Raw genomic sequence first — 26,214 nt, forward strand, 5'->3', positions numbered from 1 at the left:
TTTTTTTTTTTTTTTTTTCCCCAACTGATGTGTTGAGACTTTTTTCTAAATATGCTTGAGTTAGTAATTGTCACATGTTTCTATTTTTAAGCTCTTGTGTTTGCATATGATTTTCACGCTGGTGGAGAGACTATGATGAGCAGACACTTCAATGACCCTAGTGCTGATGCCTATTTCACAAAACGAAAATGGGGTAAGGAAAATACATTATCATACAATACTTCTGTAAACTGTTTCTAATACTTAAGCAGTAAACAGCTGGTCAGAAATAGTCTTCCAACTTAATTTTTTAGCTAAGCGGTCCTGTGGTATCATAAACTGATAGGGATTAGAGAACTCCACTTTCTGTCTGTATTTTTAAATAATAGAAAAATATAAGTGGAGTTAAAAGTTACGGTAAAAGTCTAACAATGAATAATTTACTTTTCTGGTCACATTTGACTTAAGGCTAGTTTGCAAAATTGATGTCAGTTTGTAGGGGAATTACAATTTTTTGGCAGGGAAATAAGTTTTAATTGGGACCCAAGAACTCTGGGGTCCCAGTTGCAGGTCTGTCACAGACTGTTACCTGACGCTTATTGGAGATGTTCCAAAATCATAAAACACATATGCTATGTCAATTTGATGCTTGCTGTTCAGGTGCCCTCCACTTATAATTTTCTTTTTCCTCATAAAGTATTATGAGGACTAATTAGACAGTGTTTTATTTAATGTTTTGAAATGTGAAGTACCAGTTAAGACAAGAAATGGCTTTAAAAATCCCTGTAACATATATTCTTTTCAGACACAAACTTCACATCATAAGTCTGATTTTTTTTTTTTCAGATTTATGCTATGACTTCAAAGGGGTCTCTAAAACTACATGTACATTTGTGAATAAAATCCATCACAGCATGGTCTGTGGCTCAGCAAGTTTCCCAGCAGAGCTCATATCCATATAGCTAAAGTCTCTTCCCCTCCAAAACAGTACGCTGCCAATCATGCTGCCTATGAGAACCAGTTCGTGACCCATGCAGTCTCTCAGACTGCATCCAGGTGTTGCCTGGGACACAACAGGCCAAAGCTATTGGCCAAAGTAGAGCCCGGCGCCATGCTGAGAGACAGAGATGCTCACAACTGAATGGAATCACAGAAAGACTTAGGGTAGGAAAGTATCCTCAGAGCCCTTGGCTCAACCTCTTGCTTGACACAGGACCAACCCTGAAATTAGATCCAGCAGCAGGGGTGACCAGATGACTATGACCTGGCCTCATTTATTTTTTTAGAGTAGAAGTTCCCTAAATGTCTTTAGGCTACCAGTGTATGAAGAGAAGCAGAAGCTGAGGTTTCTTCTTTCTCGTGCCTTTTGCAATTACAGTCTTTAGCTTTAGATTGAATTCTGTTTCAAAGGTTGACATGGAAAACTTTACTTGACTATCTGGTAGATCAGAGTATAATGGATTCATAGTGTGTGAATACATTCAAAGGCCTGTAGATCCCTTATATACTGAATAATTCCCACTGGCTTTGCACTGAGCTGACCAGTATAAGTGAGGTTGGAACTTCAGTTCCATCATTGGTTTTGGTAGTAATATCTCAGACAGAGGAAACCCTAGATTGACTTGTCATATCCCATGGCAAGTCAAAGAATGTAATTACAAATTCAGTGAGCCTGACGTGAAACGAATTTGGTAGGATAAACCTGGAATGTTTACTGCCAGGTTAATGACCGTTACGTGCAGGACGATGCTTCTGAGTGTCTCCCACCCATGGTTTTCAATTTCCATGTAAATCAGTCCTTGTTATGTTCTTATACTTCTCTAGAGTATTATAGAAGAATGATGTCTATTCTAGATAAAATAATAGAAGGTATAATAAAATTCTTTGTGGCACATTCTTTTGTGACACTGAAAAAGAACTAAGTTTTGCTCATGTAAAGGGCACTCAGGTCTCATTAATCTGTTAAAGTTCTTTGAAGGAAGATCCAGTAGATAAGGTCTTGGTTTTTCAGCGGAGTCCATCAGAGTCTCTGAAAGAAATGAAGTGGCCATGAGATAAGAGAAAGTCCTCAGGTTAATAACTGGTTAGAAGAGAGGAAACAGAATAAGAGGGAACAGTTGATTTTCACACTGAAAGGAGATCACTGATGGAGTCTCACAAGAATATGTGCTGGGAGTTGTATTAACACATTCACTTATTTGCACTGAAGATAAATAATGGTCTGTCAAAGCTGGCTGATAATACCAAATTATTTGGATTGTTAAAAACAAAGGCCAATTGTTATGGATTGCAGAAGGATCTTACAAGACTGGGATTCTTGGCAGTAACCTAGCAGGTGGTGTAACATAAACCGATGTGGCTGAGGGAAAACATAACTCTAACTTTAGACGTAAAATGATGGCCTCTGTCTTGGCTGTTACTTGGCAGTTCTGGGGCTATAGTTAAGTAGATTAAAGAAAATATTGTCCTCTTGCTGAATAGCAGTAAATAGGAAATGGATTGTTGCAGATCATTAATAAAAGAGTAAACAATGAAACAGAAGACATTGTATTCAAGATGTGGGTATATCATAGACTCAGATCTGTAGTTGTGGTCCTCCCTACACAATTTTGAAGGTTGTGGAACATCAGCGAAGAAGTGGCAGGGATGATCAAAGGCATGGAACAGCTTCTGTATGAAGAACGGCAAAGTAGAATAGTTCTTTTCATGCTTTTAAAGATGAACAGAGATATGATGGGGTTAAAAATGCCTGGAATATGGTAGGTGTCTGAAAAAATCATCAGGGATTAAAAAAAAAAAAAAAGAATAAGCAACAATAGTTTGCTATTGCTTCCAGCCTAGAACTAGGGACTGGCAATGAAACTATCCAGGTAGCAAATTCAAAACCTGTGTAAATTAAGCCATGGGTCTTTGTCACAAATTATTGTGGACATTTGTCTGGGTTCAAGGGGAAAGTGGGCTTACTCATGAAGGGGAAATACTTGAGGACTGTTAACTGCAAGGACACTTTATCTAGCTCAGGAGTTCTCTGAGCTGCAAATCTTTAGGGGCTACTAGAATATTCTACTTGTTTATGCTTTTACATTCAGGTATCTATTGCAATCTATTGTTCCGATTTTAGTGTATGTGTTGAAACAGGTTAGTGGGCAATCTGGACCATTTATTTGGCCTACTGCAACTTCCTTCTGTAGGCAGGGATGGCCTTTGAAACTGGAAATAAGACACCAGTTTCTCTTCAGCAAAACTAAAGTATTATTTAATTAAAATGAACTGTTGCAGCAGAACTTAGAGAAATATGTAAAAAAGATGACTCTCTCCTGATCATGGCACTTCTCATTACCTGCTCTTCCAGTCTTTTTATTAGATAAGTTAGAAAAAAAAAAATCACCTGAAATTCCCCAGGGTTGACAGATCTTTCTGCACATCTTTACTTTGGCCTTTCTTTTTTGGTAGCTGCTGCTCTCTAGTCTGGTCCTCAGTAGAAGGAGCAATTTAAAAGAGAAAAATAAGATTGCATACCTATAACTTGATTTCTCAGAATTGCCTGCCTTCACGGATCCTTTCTCCATCCCCTCACAGAGTTTCTTGGCCGTCTGCCTGCCTAGAGGAGACTCCCAAGAGAAGCAGGGGAATGGATGGAAGTTGGGTACTCTGCAGCATGAGGCCCAGATTAGTACAATTGCTTTTAAAGGTTTTAGGAGGCACAACACTGTGAACCTGATCAGTGAACTCAGAGAATTTGATTTCAGGTATGCAACCTTATTTATGTTGAACACTCCAGTTGGCAACGCGAGACTTTGACAGTTAAAAGATGAGGATTATGGTTTACGTAGCTGTCTTGCATGTCACTGGTGTCAGTGTGGTCAGTCTTGGGTTTTTTCTTTTTGCTATGTTATTTACAGACCCTATTACAGAACTACTTTGGAAGGGATTTGGTGTGGGGGGGAAAAAAACCCCAGCAGCTTGTGTTTATTTTTTTATACTGTAAACTAATGTCTTTGTTACTTCTGAATGTTATAGTATTTACTGCTTGTGTTCTTTATGCAATGGAATATCCTTTTTCTTCATGTGGTACAGTGCGATAATCCGATGTTGTTCTGTCATGTTTTACTAAATTTACACAAGTTTTAAAATCAGGAGTCTGACTTTTCAGTTGTTACTTATTTGAAAAGTTCCTTTTTGTTTGATTCTAATTCCTCATATTTTCTCAATACACTTATTTCTATCAAAACTGTCTAAACATTAAATCTGTTGTTCTGGAACTTACTGATTTTCTTCCACCTTTCTGATATTTCTCGATCTCAGATTATAGTACATGTTAGTGCATTTATCTCTGCAAAAGCGTTTTCTTTAAATTAGCAAATTAACCCAAAAGTACTGAAACATTGTTCTTAACAGTCCAATAATTAAATGATAAACCACATTCTGAATGTATGTTCTTTAAAACTATTGGCTAGACAATCCTGGCAAATTAACAATAGCTATCTGCTGCTGCCAATTAAGGTTTTTTTCTTTGTCCTGATGAGCTTTTGTGGTTGGCAGAGATAAGCATGCCTTTGATATGTCCTTTGGCCTGTTTATTAAAAATGCTCTGAGTAATTAAACGTTGGTTTACATGCTGTTACAGTAGTTTTCAGCACCACAGATTCTGCTTTTCAGCAAACACATGCTTTCTAATGAAGATAGGCAAGTTTCCTGGACCTTGTTTTCCTCTGGACACATTAATAGTAGTATGTCATGCACAAAAATAGACTTCATTGCTGACTCTACAGTTTTTGCATCCCCAGTTGCTGAACGTTTTTTCATAAAATACCTCTTCTATTGGAAAAGAAATAAGTTGTGTACTTAGACTGTGATGAGAAGAAAGAATACGTGAATGTTGAAAATCATCGTGATGTTGCTGAGGACAAAATATGTGACTAATAATTATCCTAAAATGGTTTTGCCAAAAGCTGCAACTTTTTTGAAGTAAATTCAAGTTTTCAATATCTTCAGATTTTTTTGACAAAATTTAATGCTGTATTAGTAGTTCAGAACCTTTCTGTGTATTGAAAACTGGGAAATGTAAAACCAAAGCCCAGGTTTCCCTGGAGAAGGGGGAGAAATGAAAGCTGCTGCATTTATCTTACTTTCAGTACTGGAACTTAGGAACACTAAGCAAACACTCAACAATTCACAGTTCTCGATGCAAAAGAGTGATTTACAGGCCTGAGAGGTTCCATTTAGTGAGCAGCTAAATTTTTCATTGGACTTCTGGTTATTTTTTTCATAACCGTCTGATGAGAATTGGTGTTTGTTAGCGTGCTTTCTGACGGTATTCCTGGTGATGTAAAACAGGTCCTATTGCCGGTGGTCCCAGCTGTTTCTTCCCTTCAGGACTGTCCCTGGCTTTATCCTTGCTCTGGGGAACTGAATTTCGTTTGAATGCTTTGTTAACAAACAAAAAAGTAGTATATATACACACACCAGTGCCAAGGGGACGTTTCTTGCTCAGTGAAAAAATTCATACTGTAGAACATAAAAATAAATAAATAAATGATGATAATGAGTTTATCTTAACACAGCAAGGAAAAGTAATGGATAACCTGTGTTTTTGGAGTGGTGGTTCTTTAATTTTTAATGTTTTCCATTAGTATCTATGCTCTGCATCTCAGAGAGATGAAAGTAATGGGAGAGGTGAGTCTGTAGATGGGAAGAACATAATCAGAAATTTTGCATGTTGTGGCTTTGGATTCAACCTGTGATAAGAGGCCTTTTTCAAATCAACCATGAAACCTCTAAAATACCACTTTTTGGAGTAAAGTAATTTGATCATTTTTGTAATGTTTTCTTATATTCTTCTGATGTTTTCCACTGTGTTCAGTAGTTTTTTGAAAACTGTGTGTTTTGCCTGAAGAATGAGCTTTTGGGTCTAATCTCTTTGGCTCCTTGCTCAAGTGCCATCTGTGGCAGGCCTGATGGGCCTTCATGGGTCGTAGTTTGTAGTTAGCATTGCAGCCAAACTGAACTACTTTTGATCTTACTTCCTTTGAACAGATAGATGTGTAAGCATTTCAAAACTGATTCCAATGTCTTAACTTGTACCTTTAGTGTATGGGAACATGGGGTGCAGCCAGCCAGCCCCAAAGCAGCAGACTAGATTCAACTGTAGCCTCAAGCAAGTCTTTCCAGTACTAAAATAATGTTGTTGCTTGAGATTTTTCTGATAGAGGGGGAGAGAAGCTGTGTTGAAGTCTGATCTTTCAGCTTTTCAGCATATGTTGAATATTCTCTTGGTTACATTGCCCTTATCTGGAAATCAAAGAACAAGTGCTGTTGTTTTTAAGTTGCCTGCAGAAAAATAAGCCTCGAGTTTTGGCTTTTCTCTCTCTTTGGGATGATATAGCAACATTTCTGTTCTAGACTACTTATTTCATACAGTTGTAATTCTGTTTTACAGTATCCATACGCATTCCTGTTAAACTTGACACATGTTGCTGTTTACCAAACAGAAAGTGTATTCTATAGCAAGTAGCAACTAGAGGAGGACCCTTAACTAATAAAGGAGGTTATATCTCCTCAGTCATTTTGTATCATCATAATTCTTGTCATGCTGAAGCAGAGAGAATCATGAGCAAAAAAAAGTTTGCTACGTGAGACTTCTGGTATGCTGGTTTGTGGGAAGTGATTTGCATAATGATTCATCAGGACTCCAGAAAAAACAAGGAGTATCTCATTATATTCAGCTTTCAGTAGACATGCCAGGCTTACTGCTATTTAAAGGAGTCAGTGTCTTGATCTTTATAATCTAAACCAAAGCACCTTAAACCTGAAAAATGAACTAAACTTTAGAAAAAAAATAAACAAAAGCCCAGAAACGAAAGCTGGGAACATTCCCAGCCCATCACTCCAAAATCAGTAAAAATTTTTTCAGTGATGTGTTTCATTTTTTAACTCTCACGTACGTATGTGTGTGTTTGTGTGTACGCATGCAAGAATGCGCGCGCACACACACACAAACTTATTTTGAGCAAGTGCCCAGATGTTGATATGCTCCTTTAGGGAGAGGAAAAAAACAACAACCCAAATAAAAACCCAAGAAACAAATGTTTGGAGGAGAGGAGTGCAGTCAGTTTACAACTGAATCGGATGCTTATATGATTTTACTGAATACTGATGATATTACTGGTCTCAAAAATAGCAAAATGAGTCCTGAGGCAACCTCATGAAATGCCTATGATGTTTTGTAAAATTGAGATGTACTGTCTTAATCTAGATGTGCATTCTTCTCTGCATCTTTGTGCCACACAAACAGTAGCAACTTCTTTGCATTACACGCATCTTACTAAAAATAACACTTGTTATCTGTATCTTTATTTTTTCATCTCTGGCTCACTATTACTCAGAAACGGTTTGCAATGTAGAATTTGGGGTCGTTTGCAAAGAATTGGTTTTACATTTGAAAGGGGGGCTACAAATCCGCGTAGAAAGGGAGTGATGCGTTGCTTTCATATGGCCCATTGAACACAGGGGTCACACAGTGATGGCGTGTCAGGGAGTTGGGTCACAGCAGAACATAAGTGAAGTTCAGTGATGTTTAGCCACCAAATCTCGCAGTCTGATTTGTCCATCTAATTTGAAACTAGCTTGCTCCTTTATCTTATCAGATGACACAGAATGTTTGATTTGTAAGCCTTCCTACAATAGAGGAGGTAAAATGGGATTGGTTGGAGCTCCTGTGGTACATGCTTCTTGTTTCAGAATACCAGCAGTTTTACTTCTGAAGTACCTGCATATTTTGATGTACCACCCACTTGCAGCAATTTCTAACCAGTGTTCTTTTAGTAGTGATTATTCATCCTAAACTTTAAAAATCAGCATAGGTTTCCTGAACGTGAGAGTGAAAATAATAATGCCTATTGAATTGTGAGCATTTTAAAATATGTTGTCCTTCCAAAAAACCCAACCTAAACGAAGTAAAAAAAAACAAACCCACGCAACCATTAAAGCACAACAGATAAGTTTTTGAGGACTATTATGAGCTGAGTGAAATAAGTATGTGAATTAATTGTATAATTCAAAATGTGCTAACTTTAATTTTATGTAGTAGCCTTACAAGTGATGCTTACAACGTTTTGCTTCTAGGTCAGCATGATGGACCTCTACCACGGCAGCATGCTGGATTACTTCCAGAGTCTTTGATATGGGCATATATCGTGCAGCTCAGCTCTGCATTACGGACCATTCATACAGCAGGACTGGCATGTCGAGTTATGGATCCAACAAAGATTCTAGTAACAGGCAAAACAAGGTAATGAAAGCGTTCATCTCGCGGTGTACTGTGAGCTGTGTTGATGGTAGCTGCTGACCATGCACCTGTTACGGAAATAGCAAAGTCTCACTAGAAAGTACTGTTATTTTTAACTGGTATGAGACTAAAAATGAACACGTGCTAAAACTTGTAAATTTTTAAGTTCTTTTTAAACGTGTTTTGGGAGGACTTAAGCATTATCCTCAAAACACTGTTCAGATCCACTACTGACAGCCTAGAAATTTTTTGATCTATTCGTAAACTGAAGACTGTCTGTTGCATTTTATCAAATAGTAAAATTAGTATTCTCTGCTTCATAGCAATTTGCTGAGCACCGATGACTTTTTTTGTCATATCAAAGTGTTCAATGAATGCCAGAGGAAAAACTGAGTAACCAACAAAATTTAACGTCACTTCTTCCTTTTCTCTTCTTGTTCCTAAAGGTTACGAGTTAATTGCGTTGGAATCTTTGATGTTTTGACTTTTGACAACAGTCAAAATAATCCACTGGCATTAATGGCTCAGTTTCAGGTAAGACAATAGCGCCGTAGTTAGGTTGGTGACTTGGCACAGGGAGTACTGAAAACCGGTGTGATTCCTTTTGGAAGACAAGTATTTTCATTTAACTGTAGTCCAGTATATCTGTCTCTAAATGACCATATTTTTTCATTCCTGATTTGATCTTGGTTCTGCCATGCATTATTCAAATTTCTTTGTAATTTAGAAATGTGAATGCTCATCTTGCTATCTTCTTCTAAAATTTCAGCAAACTCGCCAAACAGGTTGAACTATTAGTGTTTAACGAACTTAAGTCAGAAATGGTTGGAAATATGGATTTCTAAAGGAAGGAGAAGAAAAATCTTACATTTAGTGTTAGAGGTCAAAAAATAATGGTTGAGTAACAGTTTTTGCTCTGCTTTCTCAGTTATTTTTGTTAAAATAATAAAAAAAGTGTTGAATACCTGTTCACAGAGGAGTAGGACATCTTTTAAAAAACTGCACTTAGGCCTTCTCCTCAATCCTAAAAGGTTCTAGTGTATCTTTATTTTAGGCTCCTAGTTTTTCCGTGCTTTCCTGGCGTTCTCTGAAGTGTGGACTCTGCATAATTCCTGAATTAAGAAGAATCCCTTTAGACTTAACAAAAACTGTTCCGCAGTCATCTGGAGCATCACTGTGTAGAGGAGTGCCTCTTTCCCTAACTTCCCCTCAGGGTAAAGTACATTGCTTCAGCAGTCATCGCATACCCTGTCTATACTGGGAGTAAAAGACTGTAGTAGGGAGTTGGTTTTAATTTATTTTCATTAATTGAGCTTATTCACTGTGAGAAAATTGGTCATTCAGAGTCTTCCAGTAATAAATGGAATGTTTGAACTTTGGCCAGGCAGAAGCTAGCTTGTTGGAAACCGTCTCCTAAAACATAGCAACTTTTTTCTTTTTTCATGAATGATACAGTAAAGCAATTTTCAGTGTACTCTGAGTAGTACATCAAAGGATTCCCCCCCTACCCCCCCAGCTATGTATGAATGGGCTTTTGGTAATAATTTAGTGGAAAACAGCTGAGAGATGATAAGAATACATGCAAGTGAGGGATTCCATGTCTAAAAATGTAGAGAGTTTTCTTTGTGTGTTTTTTTTTAAATCTGAATACTTCTTCGAATTTATTCTAATTGCAGCTGGGAAAGAGATCCTCCTGAGATACTATGACATTCAAGTAATTTTAAAGCAAAACATTTAATGTACTTGGAGGTACAAATCTAAAAATACTTGCAGGTACGCAAATCTGTCAAAAGCATTTACCACCATAGCAGCCCAACACTTGGCAACTAACTTGCTTGGTAATTCCTGGTTTTGTTTAGAGGGGGATATTTTTGCATGTTTTATACATTGTTAGTGTTCAAATTGCTCAGGTACCGCTGCTAAACCAGAAAAGAAATACTGTTAAACACATAGTTTGGAAGATCTAAACTGGAGTTAGAAAACACAGTATTGCCTTCTGTTTTGTCGCTTCCTCTAGAAGGGCTTGGCTTTCACTATCCGTTTTGTTCCTTCAGAGATTTTGGACTGAGTTCATTCCTTCAATTCAGGAGTCATTTATCATCTTCTACCTTTGTTTGCCCTAGCCAGATAAAATTACAAAATAACAGCTGCTGCTTGTCCTTTTTCCTCTCGATCCATGACCCAGTTCCTGAATTCCTCTGGGACTCCAGTGTGACTGTTAAAAATGTAGGTTATCTCTTGGTTTACTGCCCAGCTAATATGCATTTCCTTGTCGCTGTCTTCAATAGAGGAAGGTATTTTTGTTAGCATTTGTCACTTTCTGGCTATTTCCCATTGTTAATATAGATAGGAAAGAGTTCGGCCAGAACAGTGAGGGGCTATGTAAACAGAATGCAATTGTACTTTACAATCTGTGTTAAACATTAATTTATATGATCATTTAAGAGTTAAATAAAGGCAACAGCAAGGGAAGCTAAAAAGTAGTAAATGAAATATGAATGGCTGCTTGCATTAAAAGCAAGGTGTTAAACCTATATAAATTCCAGCACATCACATCCCACCCCCAATCCGTTAAGTCTTGTGACAGTCGGTTACGAGACACAGATGGGAAAACTGTAAATGGTGATGTAAGAAAAAATGGAAAGGTTTAATAAATATTTCTGTATTTGGAATAAAATGAAGGTGAATCTTATCCATACGAAAGTAAGTGAAAACATAAGTTTTATTGATTTAACAGGGGCTATAAGGTTACATTTGCTCAAAGTAAATATTTTTAATTTAGCAAACCAAAATAACTTTCCCCAAATTTAAAGAAACTAGCTGAAGAGGCATCTGAAGTATTAATGTTGACTTTAAAAAAAAAAAAAAAAAAATCAAAAAATCTAGGAACTTGGAGGGACTTCTAACTGCAATTCCAGAACTTAAAAGGATAAGTGAATCCTCAGAGTAGTAGAATGGATGAGCTGATATTGATCCAAGCAAAGCAGTGGAACAGGACGGACAAAAAAGTAATGTCAGTTTCAAAGAGTTTATGGAAAATGGATCTTCTCAAAAATTAGATTTGACTAGCTTATATGTCTGTCTGATAAAGCCAAGTGTATAAAATGCTGAGGTATTTCCAGGGCATTTGGCATAGTCGCACATACCTTTTTAACATTAAAAAAAAATTATGCAGAAGAGAATGGGTACCTATTCAATTAACTTTTAAATTGCTCACTGACATTTTTGAAATTCGTTTGATAACAGGGAGACAGTAATGAAGAGGGCTGTTTCTCAGTTTATCTCTTAGGGGCTGGTTTTTAGTCTAATGCTATTTAACGCTTCTATCAATGAACTAGATGATGTTGATAAAATCTTTCCTAGCAAAGCTTTCAGGAGATAAAAAGATTAAGTACAGGTTAAGGTTATGAATTGAATTGCTAATTAAATGGTCATTAGTTGCATGCAAGGTCCATTTTTGAACAAAGGTCAGCCTGTACTTAAAAGGTGTAAAGCTTTTCCTTGAAGTTGAGAGTCAACGTGGTATGACTTAGTCACTGTTGATAGTAACGGTAGCAAAAGTCTTCTGGCAGGTCTGTGGCAAAAGGAACTGGTGTGATCCATAGATACGTGTAAAGCACAATATGGAGTATAAACAGGGAAATTATTGTACCTAATGTTCATCTGTACCTTGCACTAGCAAGGGTACTACAGGAATACAGCATTTATTTCTGGTGTCCCTCCTCCAAGGAGGTCTAGTAGTTTTTGTGTGCTTCCCTTAAGCTTTTCCTACGTAGGAGGAGGAAGAGCTGAATCTGTTGATGTTTTCAGAGGGTAGGTTAGGGCTTAATAGGCATATGTGGATTGCTTTCTTCTATAAAGGATGATGTACCCCAATGCCTGGGAAGCTGCGTAGCCTGTCTGCATGCATAGAGTTGGTCAGTGGGTGGTAGTTTTGTCCCTTCTAACATAGGAATCTGACTTCCATAAATCCTGATCTTTATGGGTCCCTTCCATTCAAGGTATTCTATGATTCTCCTATCACACAGGAAAATTACCGCCTGTCTTTGTGCACTTGTAAAACTTCAGACATTGAGCATTGTAATAACATTTTCTTTCAGGGTTTCAGCTGTCGGTGAATAGTGAGGCACCTTGAGAGAGCAGTTCAGTTCACTCAATCTGAATTGTTTTGCAGAGTTACAGATATCTTAAATCGATCAGACTCTTAACTGAATCACTTGAAGTTTAAGTCCCTAAAACCAGTGGGATGAATCCAAGCCACTTTTGCAACTAAAACAAGTTAGGCGTTGACTGTAACTTGAAATGTGTGTGTTTGAGGCTGCATTGGTGTACTGTATCCTCTCTGCCAGTTTTTCTATTAGATGCAACTTGCAAAACAGACAAAAATTAAGGTTGCAAGTCAAATGTTCAAAAAATCAAAAGTCTGAATTTAGAATTTCCTGGATGATGTTAGCATAAGACTCTTTCTCAATAATTTTTAAAATCTAATGCAATCTGTATTATGAAAATACCTATATAAAGGAAGACTATATTTTCATAGAGTCTTGCCTGAAGTTGTATATTTTTGGTGTCTCAGGGTTGTGTGATGATAGAGAGTTTATATAGGATACATCCTTATGAATTACTAAAAGTTGGAAGGTATTAAAGTAAAGACTGCAGAAAGAAGAAAGATTTTGGTTAATACAGATACTTACGTATTTCTTCTAAGTCTTTCAGAGAAAAAAATAATAAAAACACCATTGTGACAGGTGATGTGTCTGTATAGATACTGCGTCAGCATGATTCCTTCTGTTAGTCCTATAGCAGTGTCCTCTGCTGCTCAAATTCACCACTTGGCAGTGAAAGCAAGTGAGTTCCCACAAAAATGGGGTTTCTTGCTCTGGTTCATTTCTCTTTACCAAAGTACAAAGGAATGCTGATACTTGGGAATTCCTGGTTCCTTAGGAAATCAAGTCTAGCAAATGCCAGTCCCATCTCCTCCACCGCTTCGTCCTTATTTCTGTCTCATTTCCCACATCCTGTTTCTGTCTTCAGTAGTTAGAAGAGTACTACGGTATTGAACTTTTACCATGTTGCATATCCATGTTTAAATTGCACCGCTTAATCATACTTGATCTGGATACAGCAGGGACATTGAAAGACCTGGAAATGTTTTCTTCACTCTGTCCCTCAACGCCTGGGGGATGTGGCTGCAGGCAAAGCTCTGCTCAGCTCCTGCGGCCAGAGGCAGCAAAAGTGGTTACACCTCTGGGTAGAAGAGCTGTGAGGGACTGTGGCATGTTCACCATCACAGCAGTTTTCTAAAGCTGCTGAATTCTACGCAGAACTTTTGACGTTGCAGTGCTGCCAAATTTTTGGCCTTTCTTACAGAAGTGACCAAAGGTGTATTCCTTGTACGACTGCATTCTCTGCTAAATGACACAGCCTTGTTCCAGACTGTGGAGTTGACATTCTTGATAATTAGTAGCTTTCACTTTTTTAATTCTGCAAAAATATCTTACTTTCTTAGAAAAAAAAAAAAAAACTCAGGAAAATACTAAATTTGTATCTCTAATTGACTCTTAAATTCAGTTTGAAGCAAGCATCCAGCATGGAAAGCTGCAGGTGTTTCAAGTTTGGCCAAGTTGTGTGCAGCTGAAAGCCTTTCCATGGAAAGAATCAGGCAGCTTTTGCTATGAATGTCATTGCCTGCTACTAAATTAGGCTCCTGTTTTTAGGGGTGGGCTTTAAAATCTGGTATAGCTTTTCAAAATAATTTCTGGTGGCTGTCTATTAAAATAGGCAGGATTTTCCGTTGCGGCAAAGCAGTTTGTATGCAGCATTCATCTTTTAAAAGCTGTTCTACTCCAAGGAAAGCATTTAGTAACACTGAGGACTTTTTCATAAAATGTCATGCTGCTCAATTTGTCAGCCGTACGAGCCTGTTCCTGTCTAGTTATTTCAGGTAGTTCATATTTTTCACACTGGCCATCCTTGATAGGTATTTCTGCCTCTTGTATCAAGAAGAGTTGCTCTAATTGCCACCAATTCCTTGACTTGTCAGGAGCCAACAGGTGGGTGGTTAGGAGAACCTCTTTGCAGAGCTTCTGCTCACTGTGCAAGAGTTCTCTCTGGTACTGTCCTTAAGCTAAAAATAGGTAAATTTTAAGCATTCAAAGATAAATGTTATACCTAGAAATCACTAGTTATCAGGCCAGAAAATCAAGACAGATTTTCCTCCGTACGTTTTGACTACTGTAACTTGGGCATGCATATTGAACAATGATTTGAATAGCGTGTTGCTTAAATTCTTTTAAGGTTGTTGAAGAACTGTCTCTCTTTAAATACCATCTAGTACCATAGGTAATGTTTATCTATACTAAGAATCTTATCTCTGTGTGTTTTCCCTGTTAGCAAGCAGATCTGATGTCCCTGGGGAAAGTTGTGTTGGCTTTGGCTTGCAATTCTTTATCAGGAATTCAGAGAGAGAATTTGCAGAAAGCAATGGAACTAGTGACAATCAACTATTCCTCTGATCTGAAGAATCTGATTTTGTAAGTTTACTTAATAAATCTTTTAAAGAAAATTACTGCTTTTTTTAAACATACAAGTGAAAATGTCAAATGATATTTTTAGATGCGAGTAAGATTACAGATATAACTACTGTCATTGAGTTGTCTGCACAGTCAATGCGTCATTAAACATAATTTAAAATTTGTTTGTAAAATGTGTATTTTCATGGTGTATCTAATAAAATCAGTGTCCTTTCTTTATTATGTGCTGTTTAAGCTCCTAATAAGAATTAGGAGCTTAAAGAAAACAAGCAGTTTTAAGTTGTCTTCAGTACTGGGCTTCATTGCCTATTATCTACCATAGTAATATGCTAGTCTTATCTTCCAGTTTCAGGTGTTGAGAAATAGGCGTATTGCCTTTATGACCAAAGGGTTGGTTGAGTGCTATTTTCTCCTGGCTGTGTATTATTTTTAGTTGTTCTTTAGTGTAGTTAGCCTTTCTCCTCTTGCAGCCTAAGAGGGAAAAGTAGAAAACTGTCCCCTCTCTGATTTGAAAAACAATTGCACGACAATCTGAATCTTCGCATCTTCTCTCTTTTTGAGTATGTTCTTGCTATTTGAGTGGGTGAACTCTACGCAGTTCCATGAAAGTACACTCCTATCTTGTATAAGTAACTGACTGGATGTATACATGTAAGTTAACACACGTTTTCTCTGTTAATATTTTTTTTTTTAAAGAAACGCTGCAATTGTTGACTTTGTGTATTAAATAGACATCATGGTCAAATAGTTATAAAACTGTAATAGGATGATCTCTCTGGCATTTGCAACATGTTTAAGTGATCTTTTTGGGGGTGGGGATATTTTGGCAGGTATTTGCTGACCGACCAAAACAGGCTTCGCAGTGTAAATGATATCATGCCTATGATTGGTGCGCGATTCTATACTCAGTTGGATGCTGCTCAAATGCGAAATGATGTTATAGAGGAAGACCTTGCAAAGGTAAATCATTTAGTAAATCCTACGGGAAGACCTATAGTCAGTATTCTTACAGCTGTACCTTAAGAGGGAACGTTTTTTCTACCATTTTTTCCATTTGCTTGGTTAGCAACCTAAGTTATCTGCATGCAGACTTGAGAACTGTGAGCTCAAGGTATTGAAAGTCCAAAAGCTCCAAGAACCACTAGTTTTAGGATGTCCTCAGCTGGGCTTTACCTAAAGTAACATCTTCATGTCCAACCAGTAGTCTTGGGGTAAAGATGTTCTTTATAGAATGGTTAATTCTGAGTAAATAAGGCCATGCACGTCATCACATGCTAGATCACGTAGTTTGTGCTAGAGTTTATACAGCAACAAACGTTGCCTTTAAATTCTTGGATAGATTTGGATTCCAGTGTCCCTTTACTTATGTCATACATTTTCCTTTCCAAATGAATGATCGTGGAGGGAAAGGCAGCCATCCTCAGTTTCCCTGAAGTGTGTACCTCTTGCTGTGTGGATCTGGTTAGCCTATCAAGTTCAGTCAAGGTACCAAGTGCTAGCTACAAAGGACATATGTACTTTGTCCCATGTTAGTGAGTATTTGTTCAACAAGAAAGGGTGTCTGCTCATCAGAAGCCAATGGTCACAGGATTTTCTAGCAAGACTGAGGTACGTTACAGAAGGCTTTCATGATGCTGAAGATGTGTGGGATAGGATATTAAGTTTTTAAGGATCTAATCAAGTCCTGTGACTCCTTTCCATTACATGCCCTCATTGAGAATTTTTTTTAAGAGGTAGTAAACCAATGGTTGGGATTCTGATGAACTGGTTCTCTTAAATTCTCCACCATTAGCTTGTTGGATAACTGTTTTTCCCTCCTTAGTGTAAGATATTGCAATCTATCAGAAGTAAAGAGCTGTAGAAGAGCAAGGTGGTATCTACTTTGGATGTAGAGCTCTAGATGACTGGTGCTCAGTCAATCAGAGTTATCCACTACTCCTGCTCTGAAGATGTTTAAGGTAATTTCTTATTAAGGTGACCCAATGTGCCTGCACAGATTTGGGCAGGCGGACCTTTTTCCAGAACAAAGATGGAGATTGTCCGGTAATCAGCATTAAGCAGCTCACATTTTCAGTCAGGTTGTTTGTAGCAGTTGCTTTTCTGTGGCAGGTGAGCAGGGCCACTGCAAATCCAAGTTGTTGCATAGCCCCCAGTTTGTCTCTAGCTGTTTGCCTGGCAGTGATAAATAGCGGTTGTTAATTAGCTGTCACACTATAACTTGTTTGTACTACCACATCCTCAGTAACTTCAGAGCTACAGCATCCTTTAAGTCTATCCCAGTACTCTCTCTTCATTATTGCCCCAAAGCAGATGCTTCAGGGAGAGTATTAGAACAAGACTAGTATGTATGATATTTTCCCTCATATTCTCCTAGCATGCTGTCATCTGTAGCTTAGGAGCTTCTCATGCTGCAAGTAGTTTGTGTGCAATTAATAAATTTGTTTTCTCGAAGACATGAATATTTTGTTACTCCCTTAATGCTCTTGTTTCACACCACAGTGACCCCATTACTCCACCCCTTTCCTTCCTCACCTTAAAATTCCCATCATATATACATGCCAGCATTCAAAGCCTCAGTTTTTTCAAGTCCTCTAATCCACTCTGTAGAAGAGCTCCCTGCCTTACAGGCTACTAAGCCTGGAGAGAGGCCACCTGGAGAGCGAGTGCCAGTGTTGTTGCTCAGCTGTGTCACCACTGACTGGGCATCTGCAAGGCAGTGGCATTCACACAAATGTGGTTTTGGCTTTTGTATATTTGGCCACATACCAAAAAATTACTTGGAGGTTGTATAGACCTCTACTAGCTGGACAAGGTAAGTCTTCCCTGTCAGTCTCTGAGTGTAGTTACAGTCGTGGTACAAGCCATTCCCCTGAATGTTTTTAGGCTGGTAGTAGAAGTTTTGCAACTCATAGGTTGTCTAAGGTCAAGCTATTATCACCTTGACCTACTTTATTTACCCAGCTGTGCACAGTAATCCACTCCACACTGAATTCATTTGAAATCAATATGATCATGCATGGAATGTGATGCAGCTTAGCATGAATAATGTTGGAGAGCTGGGCCATTGGCGAATATGAGTAATATCAGGAGAGAATCATTTTCCTGCCAGCTTTGAGCAGCTTTTACTTAAAACATTATTCCACAGTGTAATGTAAGTGAGGATGTACTGTTACTGAATCCTAATCGATGGGGAAAAATGTATGGAACCGTTTTTTCAATTGCATGTATTCTAAACATATAATTCTAATGTGAGCTTATTCTTATTGCTTTATCTATGTCATTGATGGATTCAGCATTTATACTGTTTTAAGACAACTTCTAGCTCTTTTGGAAAAACTTGTTTCAGAATGATATTTGGAATCAATTGTAATTTGAATGTTTGAATGCATGTCTGCAAAACACATCTGGTAGTTTATGTTGCTTCTCATCTTTACCTGAAATAAGGTATTATACTATATATTTCTACAGGTCTTGATACTGTGTGTGTATATATATATTAACATATTCTTCTTGTTTAACTTACTATGTTTTAGCATACCTGTAAGCGGAGGCTGGCAAAAGACTAGACTTACGTTTCCACAAAGAAATAGATTGCCTGATCCAGTTTCTGCTGGAGCAGCAAAGTGTCGTTAGTTGTTAAATCTCCACATTATAATTTGAATATGAAGTGCTAAAATGAGCATTGGTCTACCAATACACAATATAATGCATTCTGTCGCTTTCTGAAAAAAATCATACCCTCTTCTTAAATTAAATAAATAATTGTAATTAATAGTGCTTCATTGACATTACTACTGTATAACTTTTGCAAATAAGTTTCTTAATTTTATGTTTCAGAAACTTTAATAATCTCTTTCTTGTTTTCTAGGAGGTGCAAAATGGAAGGTTGTTTAGGCTTCTAGCAAAATTGGGAACAATCAATGAGAGGCCAGAGTAAGAAATACTTGTTTTCATGGTGTAAAGTATGTAAACCCCAATTTGCAGTGCAAGGTTTCTTCTTCCATAAAGTTAAGCTAAACATTTTCCCCATATTCGAGTATTCAAGAAGCCTTGAGAAAAATAAGATAAGCGACTTTGACCAAAATTTTAAATAAAGGAGAAGAGAAGGCTACAAATAGATATGCTAAAGTTGCTTCATTTTTTTAGTGTGGTTTCTCTTAGCAGTCTCCTGTGAGTGACAAAAGTTTTTGAGGAAATCTATAGTTTACTTTAACTGTAGCAGATGGTGTAGGTATTGGTTTTAAGCTAGTTAATTTTCAGCTTATTTTTTATCAACTACTACATACAAATGAAGTGTTCATGGTCAGTTTTCCACCCTATTGAAGAGACTTGGAGTTGACTTCTATTGTAGACTTGGAGTTGTTCGTAATGCTGGTTTCTAATACGTTAAACTTGTTGAATATAACTCTTGCTTTCTTCTGTTACTTTTCTGTGGTCCTTGGTAGGCATTAGCTTTGGGTACTTCAGCTAAAAAACTTTGATTATGTTATATTCTGTTTGTTGCAGGGGGTGGAGACTCATTTAATTGCAAATTATAATGGGTAGTTTAGCAAAGCAGTAGGATTACTCAGTTTAGATTGAAGAGTCAGTATACATCTGTGGGGTTTGATTTCTTTTTTCTTAACTTTCTGAGCTTTAATATGAGCCTTTATTTTACACCAGGTTTCAGAAGGACCCAACGTGGTCAGAAACTGGAGACAGATATTTACTAAAGCTCTTTCGAGATCACCTTTTCCATCAGGTGACAGAAGCGGGTACTCCTTGGATTGACCTCAGTCACATTATCTCATGTCTTAACAAGGTACACTGTACTTGGGTTAGCTTTTAAAAATTTGTTTGGGTTAATTTTGTTTAAAATAATATTCCACTTCAAAGCAAGTTGTCATTGGCAGGTTAATTCTGTTGATTTAACTGATGGTTATTTTCCCCGTTTTGGATGAAAACAATGTATTCACTAAGCTAATATTCAAACACTTATGGATATTTTAAATAAACTTAGTACATTAATATTAAAATTTGGAATTTGGTAATATAGCATGAGATACAGTATTAACTTTTCATCCTAGAACGCATTGAATACTGTGGATGAGCAATGCTGGTCCCTTTATGCTACTCTGGTCTTTCAACACAGCATAAAGGATCCATGAACCCCCTTTAACTGGGGGAGATTTCTACTGATATAGTTATCACAGAGGGTGGTCATAAGGCAAGAGGATCCATTCCTAAACTGTGCTGACCAGAGTAGGAGACAGGAGGGTATATCAGGAGGGAAACTGCAATAAAAGTTTGTGCAAAATCCTTACTGTCTGGGATAGTGCTGGAAAATTTCTGTGACTTACAATGTTAAGTCTACCTCTGATAAACTCCCCTAGCCTCTCCAGCCCTTCAGTTTCCAAGATTGATTTAACAAAGCTATTTGCAGTTTTCCAAGAGCTGCACCACTAGCAAGATTTTTAGCTGAGCACTCTCTTGATTAATAGCAGGAGACGTGTGAGAGATCGCAAGATCTTCAGTAGTTGTAGCACGTGTTTTGTTTCATAAATTTAAAAATGTAAGCTGATTTTTTTTTTTTATTGGCAGATCAGCTTTCAGCTTACTTTACATTGTTTTTGCCAAATTTCTGTAATTCATAGGAGAATAAGATGCTGCTACTTCCTTTTTTTTGTAGCTGCTTGGTCATTCCACTCACTCTGTAGAGAACGGTGATGCGGACACTGACAATAGAGAGAGTCAGTGGCTAGTATTCTCTAGTTAGGGTAGCCAACTTTCTCTTCCAGAGCATATTCAGACCATTTGACATGTAACAACTGACTTAACTACAGTTAAATCTTTTTCTAAATTATCAGGGCTTTTAATCTCCTATTAGACCACTGCTGTGCATTTCTTTAACCTCCTTTTTATCTTTCTGGTTGGTGTCTGTAATCACTTTAAAAAGGACATTAAAGGGATTGAGGCTAAATCAAAAAGAAAGCATGTTGATATTCAAATAGGCAGTGAAATGCCATCATGATTTGAAAGCAGTGACCCGTACAGTACTGTAGCAAGAGGGGACAGTCCTGAATTCATAGGTCAGGTAAGAGATGGTGTCAAAGAATGCCTTGTTCTATAAATGTTCATGGCTTACCTTTTTAAACAGAGGCTCTTCTCTTCTGTGGTTGTGGGCTCAGCACACAAAAAATGTAAGGCTTACAGAACTCTACTTTGGAAATACACTCCAAAACACACTTCTGAAACTGTAGTGTGCACTAGTAGAAGTGGTTATCTGGGCTTTCCTGCTATGCTCCAAAAGCATTCCTTGTGAATGAAAATTACTCTATTGTTTAAAAAAATGTATCTTTTATTCAATGTGGCATTTTGGGGATCTTTTCAGCTGAGATACTGATTTATGCCTCCACAGGAGGAGAGGAAGAAAGCCATAAATATTGATGTTTAGTTAGCTGTGTGGCTTTCTTAATACAGATCTTCCATATCCTAAATTCGTTAAGGTAATTCACCGATTTTTTTGAATGATGCTAAATATTGTCTACTGTATATATTTCACAAACACCTTAATTACAATAATATTTTGTAATGGATGTTGGAAGAAACTGGTGGTTTTGTCCTACTCTACAAGAATTAAAAGGTAGTTGGCTTGCTTTTGTCCTTCTGAAGCTATTCACAAAGCAGGAACTTTAAATTTGGGAGGTTCCAGCTCAGAACACCATTATGGAAGATACATGCAAGAAATTTCTAACTTGCTGTGTTGCTTCAGGCAGCAGCTAGTGGAACATCAGTGACAAACATAATTGTTCTTCTGCTATTCAATATAACATTATAATTCATTTATGTAATCCTGCTGGGGTTGTATTTCCAAAGATTGCCTCAATAATGTCATATCCCACTTGTCTCTGCCCCACTTTCTGTATTGGAACAAGAAAGTTTGTAGTGTCAAGTATTGGGAAGTATCGATATATCAACTAAAACAGAGCTACAAAAGTTCTGTGTTATAAGAGAATCCGAAAATTCTCCATTGGTGAACATTTCTTGCAAAGTGAGGAGAACATAAGATACAGTCTTGGAAGGGACTTCAGCATGTAAAGTAGGGTATTCCTCTGTTCCAAATTGGGATTCAGTGGTACATCTCTGAAGTACATAGCATAACATACAATTTTTTAATATTGAATTTGAGAAGTCAGAACAAAACATGAAAACAAATGTGGAACAGACTTTATCTTTAACCGCAAATTATCTTTGTTTATGGATTATAAGTAGGTGATCTCGTTGTTGTCGTTGTTTGGTTGTTGGGTTTTTGTTTGTTTGTTTTGTTAAGGGAATAAAAGTACCATACAGCTTGGGAACTAAATTTGTTTCCAGTACTGCCAAAAATGTGAGGCTTGGGTTTCTACCAGTTTTCAAACTACCCGGGGCTGGTCCATCCATTATTTCATTTTAGAGTGGGCAAGAAGTAGTTTACCTACCCTGCCTGGAGGCTTGTGAACGTTATGTGCAAATGTAATGTCAAATGTGGTTTTGTTCATCAGGAGCTCTATGGAAACTTTGCTAGGCTTTTTACCCAGGGGAAGATAGCATTGAAGGATTATTAGCTTTATGGAAAGGGAAGAAAACAATGGTAACCTAGTCCAAAGGTCTGGAATGTCCATCAGGTTAAGACCAAAATGTCTCGATTTTTTGGCAAGTACGTTGTTGTGGTGCGATTCAGATCCTTCCTTTCTGTGGTGTTAGCAGATTTGAACTGCACCACAACAATGTACTCGCCAAGAAATTGATTGCTTTTGTTATTGGGGAAATGTTTTGCCATTTCTTTCACACTTCTTTTATTTTATCTTTTGCATTCTTGTTACAGTTAGATGCTGGTGTGCCAGAAAAAATAAGCCTCATTTCCAGAGATGAGAAGAGTGTACTTGTGGTAACTTACAGCGATTTAAAACGCTGCTTTGAAAATACTTTTCAAGAACTGATTGCAGCCGCAAATGGTCAGTTGTAGTATTTGCTGAAAGCATGCAGGACATTGCTGAGGAACTTAACCAATAGCAAATTGCACTACAGCTGAATTGTTGTTGTCATCTCATTTCACATTTGGGAAACAAACAGGAGATGAGCAAAGCTGCTTGCACTTCAGTCAGGTACACTGTTACTTGAAGGGAAGAATGTTTCACTTATCCTAGAGCTAAGGCTGCCATTGGAGGCTTTATCTGTGAAGAATTTATTTTAGATTAAGGAACACATCAGGTGCATGATGTTCCTGCTTTTATTTTTTCCACTTGTATATGCACTAATTTTAATTTTTTTAAGACTTTTCTGATCTCTGAAGTTTTGCCACATTGTATACTTAAGGGAAACTCTTTGCAAGGACATTTCTGGGATACATTTTTGTCACTGAGGATATAGCAAAATTTATTCATTTTTGATATTATTTGCACCCAGAATAGCATAAAGGACCAGGTAAATAATTTAATAGAAATTGTGTTCTATTAATGACCGTTTAGTTCGTAACCTCTGTAAAAGTGTGTTGTATGCAAGCTCTGTATGCCACCCACTGTTAGCTCAAAAAAAAGATGCGAGAAGACGAAACTTTTTAAAACCAGTCAAGTGAAGTATCGGTGAATTGACAAAAAAGGAAAGCAAGCCCCCTGTCATTTGATTTAAACTTTGTCTAAGCGAAGTGACGAAAATAGCAACATGGGAATCATCTATAATTTAAGGAGCATATCAAACTTGCTCTAAACACAACCAGCGCCTTTTAAAAACTGTTTGTACGTTTTCCTGCTAGTCAGAAGCATTTACATTTATGCAATTTTTTTAATAGATTTTTTTTTTAAAGAAATTGTTTAAATGCCTGAAGTTTCAGGAGTGTATTACTTTAGGTTATTTACAGTATAATTTTTGTATAAAGTTCTGTTCTTTGAACCACAGCTTTATTATGGTACGCTACACTGGATACAGATACAAAGACACTGTTAAAAGAAGATTAACTAAACACAGCAGTTGTCTGGCATCAAGAGCTTTTCAAGTTTTACAGCCTGAATCTGGAGGGATAATGATCTGCTGTGCCTTTGCAGTCACTGCTTAGCCCAAAGTAATATTACTTTTGATAATGCTCAACACATGAATATTCCTGAAGTAATTCAGTCTCAAAAGTCTGGAATTTTCCTCCTCAATTAACTTTCTAATATTTGGACATGCAGTTGTTTCCAAACTTGGGTATTCGTGGGATTTCTAGTTAAACACCTACACTTTGATACTGAAGACTGCCAAATATGTAGGAATTTTCTTTTCTTAAAGCAGTAGTGAAGACTGTATCTACCCTTTCCCAGCACTGAATGTTTTAATAGCACTGGGTGCTCACCATGAAGAAAATGTGGAAACTCAAAAGGTCAGGACAGACTCTAAGCACTTGCAACTGATGTTACTGACATCAATTTTAATAATTCTCAATATTTGTAGTTTTCAGAGAAGTTTTTAATATTTCTCTGTCCACTTTTTTAAGCTTTAAAATGATTCTCCGCCTTGAGACTTGCATCAAGAAAAAAGCAACTCTCTTCACATCGAAAGCTTTGAAGACTAGGGACATGCTTTACACATTTTAGAAAATGTGGTTGAATCCACATTAGGTAGCATCAGTTGTTGAGTTTAAAAATCGATTATTGTTGCATTTGATCGAATGAATTTTAAAAGGAACATAATGTTTAATATTCAAACGATAACAGTTGCCAGAATGTTCTTTTTAATATAAAAGGAACAGGAACTTTGAAAAGTGAACATGCAAAACAGTCTTTTATCATTAGCTCATGTATTTGAGGAAGAGCAGCTGTCTTTTATATGTTTTTTGACAAATCATATTGTAATTCTTTTGTACAAAAAAGAAGTACTTGTATTCTAGAAGAAATATGAAATGCTTAATTTATAAGCGGGCTGAGGTTTTTTCCAGTATTGTTTTCTTTGAAAATGAAAGGGGATCATCTGTTCAGTTGTGGGGTTTGGGAACCTTTGAAAATTTAATTTGTGGACCAATATTTTGTGAAAGTGTAAGGCAGGGGTAAAATAGGGCTTGAATTCTCATCCTTTTTAGACCAGCAAACCACCCTCTGCAAGACATGTCTAAATTGCAAACCTGTGTGTACTTGCATAATGTCAGTTTGCTTCAGCCCCTAGTAACCTCAGGACTTGGTTTAAAAATAAAAAGGTAGACAGCTAATAAGTTTTCATACGTAATGTCAGCCAGAAAATATTTGGTGTCAGGTAATACATAAAAAAAAAGTTGAGTTTTGTTTTCTATTTATTTCATTTGGTCCGTATTTGGGAATGATTTGAACAGTCTGAAGTTCAGCTTGGGTGTTTTTTTGGGGAGAGCCCTTCTACCCCATTTTGATTCCATTAAGAAGGTTGTCCTAAAGTTGTAGTTTGATCCATTCATAGGAAAAACTGTGTATCTGTATTTAAAAGGAAGAGCCACCAGGATGTGCCCTCCCAGATGGGAAATTTAATTCTGACCTTCCTATTTTTTACAGCTAAAAGCACAGAAGGGACAACCTTTGAAATCATTTGATGTTGGTCATTTTAATTTTTATACCTGTTTTAAATTCTGTTGCTGTATTTACTATATTGTAAATATTTTGTTGAGGGTACCTCTGTATTTTTGATTTGCCCTTGTTTCAGTAATTCAGGTGTCAACTGCTTCCCCTAAAAAGCACCAGTATGTTAAGTTCTAATGTCATGATCCCAATATGTGTTACTCATCTTTAATCCTGTTTTCATTCTTCATGTGTACAGCAGTATTTTTAATAAAGAATACCAGAAATAACGTGGCCTTATTTTGACAATGTGAACTTGGGTACAGGGCTTTTCAACTTTGGTACTGGAATTGTATTTCATTCTATCGTATTTCTTTTGTATTCGCTGTCTGCAATGCGGAGTTCAAACAATCAGGAGTCACAAAGTGCGTTTAGTGCCTGCCACTTACAGTATGTCAGGTGTCCTAAAACTTAGAGAGCGTGTTCACTAGAGTCGTACTAATACATGTTTCCTTAACTCCCAAGCCAAGTCCCGTCTGCTTCTGCCAGATCAGGTCTGCTTTACTGGACAAGCCCTAATTTTGAAAACTCTATTAAAGTACCCTTACTTTCATCTTTTTTGAGGATTTTTTTGCCCAATAACAAAGTATATTAATTTCTCTGACAACTTGCATGTGGAGTCATTGTGGAGTCATTTCCCAGAATTATTCTTCTGTGTTGTTAACCATCAAAGCCGAGGTGAGTTGCCAATGGGGTAAAATCTCCTATACCCATCCAGTCCTGACCATGTTTATGTAATGTGAAATTTTGTGCAATGTGTGTGAAATTGTCGATATTCTTTGCACACAGGGAGTCATTATCAGTTAAATTGCAGTGTTTTAGAGATTTTATTACATAGACTGAA

The 26,214-nt window shown here is 37.2% G+C and overlaps 1 protein-coding gene across 3 annotated transcripts in view; it reads left to right on the top strand.

Annotated features, from left to right (window-relative positions):
• PAN3 (poly(A) specific ribonuclease subunit PAN3) overlaps positions 1-26,143 on the top strand; it is an 86,270-nt gene extending 60,127 nt beyond the window's left edge. For 2 of the 3 annotated variants that reach the window (XM_063331917.1, XM_063331926.1), the window contains 8 exons: positions 92-193; positions 8,104-8,269; positions 8,713-8,800; positions 14,660-14,799; positions 15,630-15,759; positions 18,668-18,732; positions 19,462-19,600; positions 22,643-26,142. In XM_063331917.1, coding sequence (XP_063187987.1) covers positions 92-193; positions 8,104-8,269; positions 8,713-8,800; positions 14,660-14,799; positions 15,630-15,759; positions 18,668-18,732; positions 19,462-19,600; positions 22,643-22,783 — 971 coding nt within the window. In that variant the 3' untranslated portion in view covers positions 22,784-26,142. Of the gene's footprint in view, positions 1-91; positions 194-8,103; positions 8,270-8,712; positions 8,801-14,659; positions 14,800-15,629; positions 15,760-18,667; positions 18,733-19,461; positions 19,601-22,642 lie in introns of all 3 variants that reach the window. The other variant, XM_063331937.1, reaches the window with a different exon arrangement.
• The last annotated feature ends 71 nt before the right edge of the window (positions 26,144-26,214 follow it).

Source organism: Chroicocephalus ridibundus, chromosome 1 (assembly GCF_963924245.1).
Source record: "Chroicocephalus ridibundus chromosome 1, bChrRid1.1, whole genome shotgun sequence".
Taxonomy (NCBI): domain Eukaryota; kingdom Metazoa; phylum Chordata; class Aves; order Charadriiformes; family Laridae; genus Chroicocephalus; species Chroicocephalus ridibundus.